The sequence below is a fragment of the Sturnira hondurensis genome, unplaced genomic scaffold (assembly GCF_014824575.4).
Source record: "Sturnira hondurensis isolate 20B ecotype Veracruz unplaced genomic scaffold, ASM1482457v3 Scaffold0002638, whole genome shotgun sequence".
In the NCBI taxonomy this organism is placed as follows: Eukaryota; Metazoa; Chordata; class Mammalia; order Chiroptera; family Phyllostomidae; genus Sturnira; species Sturnira hondurensis.
In genome coordinates, this window is record NW_028075269.1 from 1,143,488 (window position 1) to 1,159,339 (window position 15,852).

At 47.1% G+C, this 15,852-nt stretch overlaps 1 protein-coding gene across 5 annotated transcripts in view; it reads left to right on the forward strand.

The window, feature by feature from the left end:
* NAV2 (neuron navigator 2) overlaps nucleotides 1-15,852 on the forward strand; it is a 370,498-nt gene that overhangs the window by 124,596 nt on the left and 230,050 nt on the right. For all 5 annotated transcript variants that reach the window (XM_037040376.1, XM_037040372.1, XM_037040375.1 and 2 more), the window contains exon 3: nucleotides 6,045-6,097. In XM_037040376.1, the coding sequence (XP_036896271.1) occupies nucleotides 6,045-6,097 (53 nt within the window). The remainder of the gene's footprint in view (nucleotides 1-6,044; nucleotides 6,098-15,852) is intronic.

The window sequence follows — 15,852 nt, forward strand, 5'->3', positions numbered from 1 at the left end:
ACAGCATTTAGCAAGGATTAGGGACGAGAATTTTATCCACTGCATCCCCTGCTTCTGCAAGTCTGGATCGAATTGTTTCCAACAGGTGGCTTGGAGGTTCCCTTCCTTGGGTTCAGCATTCTTCTGAACATTCTTCTGGAACTGTGTGGCATACCCTCCTCCTCTGCCGGATTCCGCCGCAACTCTTAGCTCCAAGTTTTAGAAGGGACCTTTCAGAGCCCCAGCCTGATGCATGCATTGCTTGTGTGAAAGGTAGTCAACAGATTGTTAAATACTTAACGCGATGGGCAGCTTACTACCTCCTCAGGAAACTAGATCTAACGCAGAGAATTGGAATCCTTCAAAGGCTCTTCTTAGGTCAAAATCTGCCCCCTTGGTGATACCTCCCTGTAAGTACTAGTTCTCTCCTCTAAGGCTACAACCCACCCCCTCCAACAACAATAACAACAGTCTAATCGGAGACAATGAGAGCATCAAAATAATTGAGGATGATCGTGGATTATAACCATAAAATAAAATAGGAGTCTATAAGTCATTACGGATAAATAAATAGATACATCCACAGAGCAGAGAGGGCTCAGCAGTGCGGTAGACTGCTGACTGCGACATGTAGACGGAGTTGCAGTCTCAGTGGTAAAGATTAGTTAAGGCAAGAATTATTGATGGATGCTGAGATCGAGAGAGGAAAGTTTGATGAGAAGCAGACCATGTGCATGGTCTCAGAGTGTCTCTTCTCTGATTGCTTATTAGTTCCAAGGGGGAGTGTAGTAACCACGCCAGGGAGAATCCAGATATCACAACCAGCTGGTCAAAATGACATTACACGTGAGGGGTGGCTGGATGTCACGTGCTTGCTGATGCCATACCTGAGAGAACACAGCATCATGGTGAATTTCTGTCAGGGATGGAAAACCTGAAACTAATCATGAGGAATCTCAGACAAACCCAAATGGTGGCATATTCCAGTACAAAAAATAAAATCCAAAACTGGCCTGCACTGTCCCAAAATGTCAGTGTTGTGAAAGACCAAGAAAGGCTGGGAGATTGTTCAAGACTAAAGAGACAGGACAGCTACATGCACTGTGTAGTCTGGATTGGAGAATAAAATACTACAAAGGACATTTTTGCACCAATTGACAAAATCGGAGCATTGGAATTGTATCAGTGCTAAATTTTCTGAATTTTCTAACTCTGTAGTTAGATAGTATTCTTGTCCTTTGGAAGCACATGTGAAGTGTAAGAGGCAAAGGTCACTAAAATGTTTCAGGGAAAAAAATGTGTTCCTATACAGAGAAAGGGGTTGAGGCAGAAAGGAGAAAATGAGAATGGATGAAGGAATGTGGGAATTCTCTGTACTATTTCTGTAACTTTCCTGTAAGTGTGAAGTTATTTCAAAATAAAAAATTAAAAAGAACACATCTAAATGAAGGTGCACCGAACTTGGCAGGCAGGGAGTCTGTCCCTTTAAAGGACAGCCTCTTTCTGGACCCAGGGGGAGTATTGTGCCTATTGATTAAGGACCTGTGGTGCTATGAGACCGGACCCATCATTGGGGCGGGGGTGGAGGAGGTAGGGATCAGGGAATGTATTATACCTATAAGCCAAACTTGGAGTGAGTGAGGTGGAGTTAGCTGGGTGAAGCAGCCAGGAGGGGCATTCCTGGTGGAGGAAATAGTGCGTAACCCAGCTGGGGCATGGAGAGCCAGAGGAACAGCAAGGCAAAATCAGGCAGGGCCACCAGGTGCAGGAAGGTGAATTTGGGCTTTAGCCTCAGAACAAAAGCCAGGGGTTGGAAGAGCTGATTTTCGGGTTGGGGAATGACATGATCAGAGGTGACTTGAAGGAAAACCTTAAATGCTTTTCACAGACACTGCTCTTGTCTGAGTCGTCATCCATTCTAGACACCCCTGGAGGTGGGCTTCCTAGAGAGTGGGATTGTTTGGGGCCCATATTATTTCATTGTTGCCTTTCTGCCTGGTAAACAGAAATGGGCATTTGCTCCTGCCTTTTTGTGTCCTTTCTTTAGTGACTGAGGGGCGGATCTCTCTGTGCTCAACCTCTTATTAGTGTGATTATCTTCTTGAGTCATGAGCTGTCCAGACTCAGCAGTTGCCCGCCATCCCACTACAGTATCGTCTGTGAGTTATTAGAGAAGTTTACAAGGCCAGGATAAACAGCATGAATCAAGAGAGAGAGAGACATAGGCTCCGTCTTCCTGCTTGCATTGCCGTCATCCAGGGAAGATGCCAGAGGGATTGGAGTGAGGGAAGGGGCAGAGGGGTGGAAGAAATAGAAAAAAGAGGAGAGAGAAGGAAGGAAGTAGGATGGAAAAAAAGGATTGGAGAGGAGGAAGCTTAGACAGGAAGGGTTTCCTGTTGGAGGTGAAGAGAGCTGATAGCTCATTTTCCATCACCATTTGGGCTGCCTCTCAGCACAACAGGGAAGTTCAAACACACAAGAGTGTACCTTCTTTCCTTTGATGACCTACTACCGCTGCGTGACCTTGGGTAAGTCGTCTACATTTCTGGGCAGCTAGTTTCTCTTCCCATGGGTAGGGCTGCCAGCTGTCCAATGCACACATCGATGCCCCGTATAGATGCATGGACTGGTGAAACGCTTTAACTTATCAGAGGAGGTCTTTGGAAAGTAATGAGCTTGATGCCACTCATTGCATTTTAAAAGTGTGTGCTAATGGTCCTGACCAATGTGGCTCTCAGTTGGTTAGGCATCGTTCTGTAAAGCAAAAGGTTGATGGTTCTATTCCTGGTGAGGGCACGTGCCTGGGTTGTGGGTTCAGTCCCCAGGTGGGGCAGTAAAGAGACAACCAATTGATGTTTCTCTCTCACAACGATGTTTTTCTTCTTCTCTTTCTCCCTCTCTTGCCCTCTCTCTAAAAATAAATAATATCTTTAAAAACAGAAAGTACACAAATGCCTTCCGGTTACTAACCTGCTACCTGTGTGCAGATAAGTTACTGCATTAATGGGCTAAGAATGTATTGAACACACTGGGATAAATAAATTACTGTTTAGTAGGGATAACTTAGGAATACTGATTGTAATCACAGTTGAGGACTTTGGGGGCAAATGCCTTTGCACATGGCTTTCTGCTCTGGGGCTGTAGCCAAAGACCCCGTACAAGATTTAATCAATTTGGCTCTGAAGATCGAGCTCTTCCTTCTTCTTACTTCTTAATAGCAGAATCGGAACTGCTATTATCACTGTAAGTATTTATGACAACCATAGACATACTTGCGAATTTAAAGGAGTATTTAAATTACATGAAATTGCAAACTAGGAGGTCCACGACTCACTTCGAATTTTAAAAGCATTTATTTTGAATTTGGGCTCAGTCATTTGATCTATCTCTTCCCATACAGCCTTTAGCGTGGCCATGAATAGGCTCCATTCCATTGTTTGCTTTGAATGTTGTAAATGGAGTTGTGATCCTTTGAATTCAAGGAACATGTGACTGTGGTGGAGGTGACGGACCATGGAAAGGATTTAGAGGAGTGTGATTAGGCCACGCCCTTTCCTTTCATTTATCCAGATGAATTATAAAGAATCTTTAAAATTATGTCTGAAGATCACACTTATCCATCCTTCACCTTAATGAGCACTAATGACCTCATGCTGAGTTGGGTATTGATCAGAATCCAATGACTTACGACTTTGGCCATCATGAGTATCCAGTTGGAAGATACCTCGAGTGTCATTGACACCCCAAAGCCACACATTTATTCTCCATGTGGTACATCAACATTCAAGGTCAGAGTGCAGGCCTGCCACGTGTAGAGGAGTGCCATTTATCAAAGGTCATTTTTTAAAAATCTTCCGTACATATGTCTGTATTTACAAGTGAAAGCACAAAACAGGCAATAACGCTTCATTCTTTGAAAAGTGGTCAGAGTGCCCCTTCCCTAGCGCCACTCAAGAAACATGGATGGAATGGTTTCTGGGTGTCAGGCACTGTCCTAAGCTCTGGTACAAGCAGGAGCAAAGCAGATACAAGTCCTTGTTCTTGGGGAGTTTATCTGCTAGTGTTATGTGCAGCTAATCGTATTTTCTGGTGAAGTGAAGACCAAATACCCGTTCATCTGAATCTAATTCATCGGGCATCGTTTACTATCTCCTGGTGCACTGAAGAACAAATATTCGTTCATTTTAATTCCATTCACTGGGCATCTTTAACATGCTTTGTAAATGCTTTGTGGCACCTCCTTTGGGAGTAGGGGAAGCAGGTGGTAGAAGGGGCATTTCTAAAATGCCTGTCCCAGTGTTCTCTTGAGAAAACACAGTGGGCTCTCTAAAGATCCCCCAGCTGGGTCATAAGCCAACCTTCCTTTTTTTTTTTTCTCTCAAACTTACCTTTGACAAAGTCTAAAGACAATGGAGATTAGGTTGTATGTATACCATCCAGACAGTCTCATGGCAATTCAATTTGTAAATAATTTCTTGTCACTAGCTTGCATTATGTTTCACTTCTCTCTCAAGGTAGAAACACTAGAGGAAAACAAAAAGCCCAGCTGAAGAGACAAAGAGCTATGTTCAGGTTCAGGTATTAGAGGCCGGGGACACTCGGACTCCGTTACTCTTTTTATGTTTTTTTTGCTTCGTGGAAATTTATTAAAATTGGATGTGCTATATATGTTTTGGAATTCAGTTTTGCAAGCACTTACGAGCCCTAAGGGTATACCTGTGGAACACAGCAAGTCTGTCAAGGGGAGCCAAGAAAAGGAGTTCGTTGTGCATTAGACGATTTAGAGCAAAGTAGAGGCAGGTACAGGGTGCTGAGATTCCAGGAGAGCTGGGCAGGCCTTATCCTCCTGGGTGGGGCGTGGGGTGCGAGATCACAGAACTGGGGAGCCAGCTGGCTTCCCAGAGAAAGCAAATCCTTAGTTCTTTACTGTGGAGTCCTGTCTGAGTTTCTGGGCTTAGCTCAGATGGAGACGTTAAAAAAGGAACTTTTAATTTGATATGTTTTACATAGATGATAAGACTGTGTATTGTTGGGTTAATGATAGCTGCCATTTGTAGACCGCTTACTGTGTGCTAGGCACTGTGCTAAGCATTTTCTGGCATCAGATAATCTATTTCTCATAGCCTCGCCTGGGAAGTTAGTACTATTAGCTCCATCTCACAGATGTGGAAGCTTTGGCCCAGAGAGGTTGAGTGACATAGCTGAGGTCACACAGCTAAGAGCTATAGGGCTGGGATTCACACTGGGGTATTTGGCCCCCAAAGCCAGTGTCCGTATGTACTGCCTATTTTGTGCAGCTGCAGTCGCAAACTCAACCCCTCTGTGTGTATCTTGGGCTGCTTCTTGCAGAGGGTCCTCCATACTTGACCTGGGAGTCTGGGCCTCTCTTCCCTGTTATTGGTATTTGATTTCCAGTTAATCCAGTGCACCTTCTTTTTTTCACTTCTCTTAGTAGGTAGGAGCTATTATGACTTCAAAGAGTATCCCAGATCTAATTGAGACTTACTATGTCCAAATGGATGAGCCATTTTTAAGTCTTACTCTCTCATTTTCTCTCTTTGACATCCCTTGAGAATAGGATTATTAATAATCCTATTCATATCAAGCAGTGTTTGTTTTTCTGGCTAAAGGTAGGGTGAAATGTTACCATCTGAAGCTTTTGTCCCCTGGAGCTGGGTCGGAGCTGGACTAATCCACTCTGAACGATCCCATCTTTTGTGGGGAGGTTGAGCTCATGCATCTAAAAGCCTAAAGCACACTCATAGCTCAGCCCGTTCCCCAGTCTGCACCACTTCCACGATGCCCCATCACTCCAAGACTGTCCTCAGTGCAGTTGTCTCTGCTTTAGATGATGACGACCTTGCCCCAGCTGTCCCTGGAGGACGGTGGCTTGATGATTAAGTCCTAAAGCTTGCTAGATGCCTCTCAGCATTTCACATGCCTGTGCCGATCGGACAAACCCCACTCCGGGCCTTGGGCTTGGTTGGCCTCCAGGGTCCTGAACATCACGAAGCAAAGTGTCTGTGATGGTGATTTATTTTTCTGACTGGTGTTTCCTTTTTCAGCAAATGAAAAGATTGAAGACATCAATGGCTGTCCAAAGAACCGATCGCAAATGGTAAGTGGTACACGGGTAGAGGGTGTTTTTGGTGTGTTAGCCCTGCCTCTAGGTGATACTGACCATATCGTAAACGTTCACACCATAAGCTTTACTTTGGAGGATTATATTAATAATCCAACAGTCTTTTCCAAGTAGCCGTGGTCTGCTCTCCTGACATTTGTCGGCATTTACTGAAAAGTGGTTGTGGTTTTTACGTAGATGGTGACACAGCAAAAATGAACTATGGCCCTTGGTCTTAGTAACCGATTATGCGGAACTGGGGCAAACATACACTTGCTTGGAACTTGGACTGTTATGACTTGTTCTGCTTCCGCAGAGACCCACACCAGTCTCTGTCTGTGTGTGGCGCAGATGAGGCGGGTGATGGTATCTCTCTACTCTGAAACTGGGGCATGTGGTCTGATTCCTTTGAAGGTTAGAATGATGGGAAGTCAGAACTGTGACAGGAACTGTAAAGTGAATGACGTCTATATCAGTTTCCATATAACCTTGATAAGGGATATTCTCTTTGCTGTGACGTGCTTGCTTAAGCTCTGATAGTACAGCTTTTTTAAAAAAATAAAAGACTTAAAAAACCTACTCTTTGTTGCATGTTCTGCACATAACCTTTGAGTTAAAATTCAGGATCACTGTTGAGAAAACATTGAATTGTGATGCTGTCAGCGCTTAGCTTTTCTCTTCGAAACGCTTTCCAATGTGGATATTTACACGCAGAATGTGTAGTGTCAGAGTCTGTTAAGATGATGCTAATTAATACTTGTTTAAAATATGCAGGTAGCTACTTAAGGACAACTTTTTTCCCCCTGGACATTAATTTGCTTCCAGAAACTTAAAACAAAGGTAACTTGTTTTCCAACCTCACCTGGCTTCAGGTGAGTAGGCACACTTTGGTAGTCTCATTCCAGAATGCACCGAAGTGACCAGCCCTCCTGGGGGTACTGTCTCATTTTCTGAATTATTTGTTACCCCAGTGAGTTGGACAGAAGAAGCCTTTTCAGTCAGCTTTTTTCATGCACGAAACTTTATATTATAAAGAACATGTATGTGTGTGTTGGTGGGGGGGGCGGTCATTTTTGGGTGCACACTCTGAAACACGTTTCTCTTTTGTATTGCTCCCCTGGAGAGTTTTTGTTTGGTTGGCTGGGCTGATCCATGGTGACTGCTCCTCATACAGGGACGTCCCTTGCAGACGTCTCAGGGGTGCTTGGACTTTTGGAAGAGCTTGGCTTCTATTTTTGCTACAGCTCCCGCAGCTGTCTGGTGTATTAATAATTGAGAAAATTTGGATGATAGAAGACTTAATTTTAGTGCAAGCATTTCACACATGCAGTCATATCTTCACATGAGAGAGATGCAGTGTTCTCCCCTGAGATGGATTTCAATGCATTTGAGATGGATATCCACGACAATGCCCACGTAGAACTGATGTTTGAAGGTAGTGAGCCTTATTTGGAACATTTGTGTTTTCCACACCTTCTGTTGGAGGTGTTGTCTGTTGTTAAAATCCACTTTCAAACTTAGAAAACAAGATTGTCACCCAGGTCCTTCTGTTCAAATTGAGCTTTCCCTGTGAATATTTTGTTTATAAATACCACCATAGCACCAGTGCAATTTTGGGGTGGTTTCTCCAGAACTCTTTCAGCTCTGAGAGTATTGGCTTCATTGTCATGGTTTTTTTTTTAGAACACAGGACTATAAAATCCTATAATTGCCTGTGATAATGAGTTCCAGTTTAAGGGCAGGGAAGCAGACATGGTCTAGTGGTAAATGCAGCAGAGAATAGTTCAGCTACAGGATGTGGGCCCAGGAAGATGTGAGAACCTCCACCGCAATCATTCCCCTCTGTAGGAAATGAGAAGGATGATGATAAGGACAACGGGGCCATTGTCCTTTCCCCTATATTACACAACAGTGGCAAATTCATCAGGCAGAACAGGCCTAGGGCACACGGGAAGTTCCGGCAGACAAGCCCGGGTGTCGTTCTGACAGGACACCGTGGGTGTGCATGAGTGCATGGAGCGAAGTGTTTCTGCTCCTGGGAAGCTAATTTGAGAGCAATAGCATAGTGCATGGGCCATCATTTCTAGATTCTTAGGATAACTTCCCAAGTAGGCCGTATTTGGGGTGGCTAATGACAGAGATTTGCTGCTTTTATTTGCTAAAAGTTGCTGGTTTGGAGGAACCAGAGGAGAAGGTATGTGGAAAGCATCTTGTTGGTAAACCGAGGCTGACACACAGTGAGTTGAGAACTTGGGCGGTGCACTGTTGGGAGGTAGCTGTCGCTCCCTGACCGTGATCTGCACGCAGTTAAGGTGTCTGCCCCCTAAGAACACAGCCCCTTCGGGTGCCCTGAATAAAGGAGCCAAAGAAAAGCAGTTTTGTTTCAGAGCAGGAGGAATGGGTGTTACTCCAGTTTTCAGGGGATAAACTCATTTCATCTGCCAAATGGGGTAAGAACGTGAGCTTTGATTTTGTGGGAAGGAGGCGGGACCTTTACCTCTTCTGCCCGCCCTCCCGTTCCTCCTGACCCATGGGCTGCCCTCAGCTCCTGTCCCTGCTGCGACTGCTGCTCTTCAGGCACTGCTTCCAGACCTGCCTTCTTCCCAGAGAATGGGGAACAGAGAGCCGATACTTGTGGCCTATGGACCAGAGAATCCCTGGGGCATTGGTGCCCAGCATGGGCGGGGCATGGCATACTTTTAGCCAGTCAGTCCACAAACATTCACAGTGCCAACTAATGCCAGGCCCTGGGCTAGGCCATGTGAACCCCCCAGATGAACAAGACATGACTCCTGCCCTCGGGGAGCTCAGTGACGTGCAGGCAGGAGACCAGAGAGCGAGTGGAATGATCGAACAGTGCAGCCGCTCCCACAGACAGACGTCTGCGAGGTACCGTGCGGCCCACTCCACCCCAGGCAAAGGGAGGTTTTAGAGTGACTTTTAAGGAGCGAGTCTCGAAAGGCAAGAGGGTTCTCCACAGGGGAGTGACGAGTGGACAAAGGTTCCCATTTCTGGAGGATCCCTTCACCTGAGGATGTCACAGACCCTGCTGAGGGAGGTTTTGCAGTATCTGTTCATTGATCCTCCCCCAACCGCTGTGAACTCTGGTGAGATTTCTTCCGGCTTCTCAGCAACATCAGCCCTTTGCCACCTGTGTCCAAGGTGAGGGCTGAGGCATAGAAGAGCCTAGTATACAACAGACCCTGTAGGCATGGTGGTCTTTTCAGACCTGCGACAAGTCTCCTGCCTTCATCGTCACCCCCCCAGATTGCTGCAGCTCACAGAGCAACCCCCTTTGGACCCAGGAGCAACGCTTCCTGAAGGAAACTCAACCGTGGTCATCAACTGTGGCTGGAAGGGGAACTGCGGGATCTGGGAAATGCAAGCGCTCCCTGGTGGGAAATGGCAGTTCGTGTTTTTAACATCTGCACTGATGTGCCTCCCCTCTTGCCTTCAGGTTTACAAATGATTGTACACTCAGGTCCTCCCACTCTGCTGTGGCCGGCATAGCCCTCCCCACTTTGGGGTGAGGAGATCAGAATGCTGGGTAGCAGAAGGCTGTCCCCAGGGAGAGGCTGAGCTAGGACCATCGGCATCTGCAAGTCCCGGCGTCCATCTCTCAGCCTTGTAAAATGGGACTGTAACCCCGACCGAGAGGCAGGGGCCAGGCAGTGACTTCCCTTTGCCTGGCGAGCTTGGTCTCAGTCTGCCCCATTTCAGTCTGACCTGCATGCTTTGTGGGGGAGGGCAAGTCCTTGTGGATAAAGCTGTAGAAACAGCCCTCCCCTCTCCTGCCCTCTCTCCGCTCCCTCTCCCCCACCAAATCAGTCCCTTCGGCCCTTAAATAAGTTTATATGTGCGTCAGAGCTGGTTAAATGTTTTGTCTGTTTAGTGTTGCCATGGCAACCCAGGGGGCATCTTTTTGGTTTTCAAGTGGTGTGTTCAGCAGAGTTATGTGTTAGTTTGGAAGGAGAAACATTGCTTGGAGCTCAGCCAGTAGACACGGGGGTGGCCCCTGCCTTGCTCCTTGAACTCGCTGGGCTCCAAGACAGCATCTCACTTTTAGAGTCTAGGGATGGCCACTGCAGGGGTGGTTTTCTTTTTAAATCATTATTGTTTTAAGTGGCTTGGCTTTCTGTTGTCGATTAGGGGAGGTGCAAAGTTTGCAGGGCCTGCTGACCCTTTCAGTGGAAAGCCCCAGGCCTGTTTCCCCCTCGGGCTGGCTGATCTGGAGCCTGGGATCATCTGGGGCCTCCCAGCCCTACCCACCTGCTTGCTCCGGGCTCTCAGGGAGTCCTCCTGCCGTCTTCCTTTGGAGCATCCCGCGGGGGGGCGGGGGGGGGGTGGGGAGGGCAGCCTGGGCGTGAGAACCAGACAGGCTAAGTTTGAGTTCCTTCTCCGCTAGTCTGTGGCCTTGAGCTAATTCTTTAACCTTTTGAAGCCTCTATTTCCTGTTCTGTAAAGCGGGATCGATAATAATACATACCTCATAAAGTTTTTGTGGGATTCATGAGGCCATGAAAGTGATCGTAATGGATAATAATAATAATTACAATGAGAAAATATAACTGAAGCCTACAGAGTGTCTCCTTTGTGGCCGGTGCCATTCTTGGTGCCTCACAAATGCCCTCTTAGTTCATCCTCCCAACAGCCCTTTGAGGTACCCCCATTCTCCTAGCATGTGGTCAACTCACAATCTGGGCGGTTTCTATGGTGATGCTGGTTAGTTAGTGTTAATAGGCATTCGTGGGTTTGCAGATGTGGAGCCTTTTGAAGGTCTTAGACTAAGTCACCAGCCCTCTCCTCCCAGATGGTGCCTACCCCAGGATTTTGCACGTGGACTGAGTGGATCATAGATTCCAGAGCCCAGCCCTTGTGCCCCTGGGGCTCTAGAGACCCCGAGCTCAGTGCTCTGTCTGCCGAGGGCACAGCTCTGCCCCTCACCGTGTCCTCTCAGGGGCTCCTGTGGAAGATGCCTGCACCCGAGTTCTCCAGGCAGTAGAGTTTGCACTTAGACACAGAGAAAGGCGGGCCTGTGGTTTTCAAACTTCTCTTCCCCCAAATAAAAGTGCATGTGGGACCCCATATGGGAAAGTGATAAATGCTGCATCTAAGCAGGAGTGAGTGGCCCAGGGCAGGGCCATCTTAGCCTCTCCCTTTGCCCTGCCCCACCCCCTCCCCATTGTTGCAGGTGCCCCTGATCCCCTTTCAGAAGGGCAGCACCTGGGAAGACACAGTGTGATGAAGCCTAGAAAGAGCATGGGTGCACCAGCCCTGAGCCCCAGCTCTGGTCCTCGATCTGCCCTCCTTTCTCTGGTCCATAGTCTCCTTTGCGGAGAGAAGGACTAGGCCTCCTCTTTCCCCTCTGACCACTGGGCGCTGTAAGGCACCACGGCTCAGAGCATGGGCTCCAAGGGCCGGCAGCTCATGACCCGAGCACGTTCCACAGGCTCTCTGTGGAACTGGGGACCAGTTTCTGTAACAGGAATGGTAGTAGTCCCTACCTCATGGCGTTGTTGTAAGGCGCACATGAGATGACCTGTGTGAAGCGCTTGCCCGCTGTGGGCACAAAGGAAGCATTTGGGAAATGTTAACTCTTGATAGAATAATGATTTTTCGAGGTACCTGTGTAGTTTTAAAGAAAATGACATTTCAAGAATGGCCAGCGTCACCTTTAGGGGCGGGGGCTTATTCACAGTGTGGCCCTGGATAATCCACTTGGCCTCTTCGCGCCTCCCAGCCCCCTACCCTGAGGACTGTGGGAAATGACACCTCCTCAGAGGGCAATTGTGAGGTTTCTGTGAGAGGACTTAATTTGCAGAGAGCTCACGATGCACAGAACATGTTAAATGCTTTACCTAATTATTATAGTTTTCCTCAAACCAATCCCATGAAGTAGATGCCATTATGATCTGTATTTTGCACGTGGAGACTGAGGCTCACCGAGGAGGCAGAGTTGGAGCTTGAACCCAAGTCTCTCTAGCTTAAGAGGGTGTGGCGTTCATTTGTGTGACAAACAGCAGGTCCCTGTACCCCTTGTTCTTCACTCGTGGATACAGCCGAATCAGCTGGGTTTAGCTGGGAGGTAGCAAGGAGTGGGGCAAACTGATTACTTGTGGACAGGGCCTGAGTTGACCTGCTGAGGGAAACTTAAGAACAAGGGGCAGGTGGCCCTTCGCAGAAGGCAAGCTCTTCAGATGGCCTCGCGGAGCCCTGGCGCCAGGTACCTCTGACTGTTCTCCCCAGAACTTCCTGGGCCAAGGGAAGGCCATCTGCAGCAGGATCAGGTTTCTAGGCCCCGTGACCTTGAGCCCTCCCAACAGCTGCAGAAAGCTGGCCACATGCCCAGGGAGTGTTTGAGATCCTTGGGCAGCTGAGGTGCGTCTGCCCTGGGCCCCTAGGCCTATTTTTACACGGCCCTAAGGGCGCACATATGTTACGGATACAAGAAGGCATGAAGAAAAGTCCACAGGCCACATCGAATGTAAAGAAAAGTAAAAAGTGTCCAGGGCCGACGTCAGCAGGAAGCATCCACCACTTCCCACTCCAGATGGGACATCCGCCATCACTGCTGGTGTTTTCGCCAGAATTCTTTTAAAGATAGTGCCATCTTCCACGTGTCTCTACATCTCTTTGGTCACACCTCTGCTTAACACTGTCAGTGGCACCCCATTTCCCTCTCCATACACTCGAGCATACAAGACGGAAGGGCCTTCACAGTCCAGTTACCAGTATCTCTCACCCCTTGGCCACTTAGACCCTGTACCCCAGACGTACTAGAACTTGGGTGCCCCGAGGCGGTCGTGTACTCTCCTGCCTTTGTACTTTGCTTCATGCTGTTGTCTACCGAGAAGACTTTATGATCATCCCACCTGGGTATTGTAACCTTTAATATTCAGGCCAATTGTTACCTCAAGTCATTGAGATAATTAGGTGTCTGTTGTCTATTGTGTCCCCGGGTGTCCCGTGCCCGCATTTCTCATAACACTCTCTGGCGGTTGTTTGTGGACTTATATATATATTCTCGGAGGAGATACCATGTCTTCCACCTGGGTATCCTGAATGAGCATCTATGACTTACATGACTGGCCTATTGGAGGTATTTAGTAAATGTTGGTTGGGTGGATGGGAAGACCAGTGAGGGTGCCAGCCTGGCCTTGCCCGTGTGACCAGAAGACTGTAACATCCCGTCATTCTCCTGTCATTACCCGTAGCTGAGCAGTGATTTGAGGACTGGGTGTGAGCTTGATAGTTCTGTGTGGGAGTTAAGCAATGGGTGTTTGGCTCCGTTCTGAAAATATCTTCCATTCTCTTAATTCCTTCCTTCCTTGATTTATTCAGAGGATCCAAATAGGACGTTGCAGTTAATTTTTAGGCATCTCTATAACTACCAGAAATTAATATTGATAACAAAAATGGTAAGGCTTTGTTTGTTTTCAGTGCTTTATGTGTTTTAACTCATTGTATTGTCATATCAACCCTGTGGGACGAGAAATGCATTTTGTCTGTTCCGTGAACGGGTGGGAGAGCTGAGACCCTGACGTCTTTGCTGTGCCCTGCCAGGGGCCGACTGAGCGTCGTGTCAGAGGACATCTCATCCTTTTCCCTTGTGCTGCAGAGCCCAGGGTTACTGCCTTGGTCCCTGGTGCTGTTCGTGTTTTTATGTGGTGATAATAATTAAATAGAAAACATTTATTGTATACACTTATAGTTGGGCTCTGTTTTAGACATTTAACTGCATTAACCGATTTATCTTCAGAGAACCATTATTATTCCCATTTCACAGATGAGGAAACTGAGACAGAGAGAGGTTGAGTAACTTGCCTGAGGTCACACAGCTAATAAGTGACAAGCTAGGGTTTGAACCCTGGAAGCCTGGGTCTAGAGTCCATCCCCTGAACTCATACGCCATTCTATAGTACGTATAAGGAAATCGACTGAAGAAGGATAAAACGCTGACTGTGTGTGGAGGTGCAACAATTACATTTGTCATCCTAACCCCTCACAGAGGTATGGGCTGAGCCTTGGGATGATTCATTACATCGTGGGAAGGAGATTTGGGAGGAGCAATAAGCATGGACTCTGGAATTGAGCAGACCTGGGTCTCACATACTGGCTGTGTGTGCTGGGTGTGCGACTGAACCTGAGTCCTTCTCCTTGGCTATAGGAAGGGGGTGTGGAAGCTGCCTCCTAGGGCAGTTGGAGGGATGAGTGAGAGAGAGTGTCATGAGCATCTGGCATCATCCTTGCTCTCGATGAGTGCCCTTCCCAGTTTACAAGTCACATATATACAAACTATCGACTTGTGCATTAGAAGGCTCTTTCATACTCAGAAAGTAGGCATTCCGTGGGGTAGGCTGAACTGTATTCGGTGCTCCCACCTCCTAGATGTTCCCCTCCTAATCCCTACGGGAGCCTGTGGATGTTACTTTACATGATAAAGGAGACTTTGCAGGTGTGACTAAGGATTTTGAGATGAGAAGATTATCCTTGATTATCTGGGTGGGCCCAGTGTGGTCACAGAAGTACTTGTGAGAGAGAGGCCAGACTGTGAGGAGGAAGATGTGATTATGAAAGCAGAGAGAGGGAGATTTTGTTACAGCTGCAGTGGGATATAAATGCTCTGGGATTCAAGCAAAGTAACTCTCACTGTATTAGACAGTCAGCTATTTGGGCTTATAGCAGAGGGTTGTCTTGCTCCTGTGAGCCCCTTGGGTTTCTGAGCTACATTGTTAGAACACTTCAGAATGGAGGTTTCTGTAATACATCGTGTGCTCAGAGCAGGTTGTTGTGAGGAAGTGTGAGGGGACAGAGGCCCACACTTAGTGTCCAGCATTGCCTGTGTTGTGGGCCGCTGAGCTGCCACGGGAGTGACGAGTGCCAACCAGGTCATTCCCGACCCCTTTGGTGCGAATGTAAAGGCACAAGTAGGTACTTTATTTCCTAATAACGTGTGTTTGTCTTGTAATTAATATGACATTGAGTAAATTTTGTGAGAGATTTACCATATTTTATATACTAATTAATAATATCAAAGTTTTGTAATACATACAGTGTTTTTCTTCATCTCTTTTGGTTCAATAAGAATTCCCATATCCCCAGCACCTGCTTCTAGGTACCTGAGAAGTGCTCAGCTAATGGTCCTTAATGCGTGAACTACGCAGTAAAGTTCCAGCCACCCAAGAGCTTTCTAGAGAGTGGGGGAGATGTTACATGTCAAATATTAACGTCAAACACACTATGTACTTGTTAAATGCTTTAACAAAACTTGAGTCATCCTAAGCCCAAGAAATCCTCTCAAAGCTTGTGTCTTCTCTCACAATTTTATATTTTAACCTAGTCAGAAGTATGGAAAAGACACTAGAGTAACATCATTTGCATTAGGGAGTGAAGTAGTGTTTGGTTTGGCAAAGCCGTGCCTCTCAGGATCTCCCAGAGAGCTTGTCAGAGCCAGTGCTGGGTTCCACCTGACTCAGGAAGGCTGGGGCGGAGCCGGGGAGTTTGCATTTTTGCTGAGCTCTGGGGTGGTGCTGATGCTGCTGGTCTGGGGATCACGTTTTGCCAGTGCTGTCTTAGGGCCAAGTGAGAAAAGCCTGTTTGGGGATATGCCTGTGCAAACATGCATTTAAACTTGTATTAGTTTGCAAAGATGCTCGAAGTTGTTGAATTTAATCGTGTTGCTAATGGGTTTACTTAAATTTTACCAAATAGTTTGAATGAGCCCATCCGTTTGCTTTTTGGGAAAGGGCGAT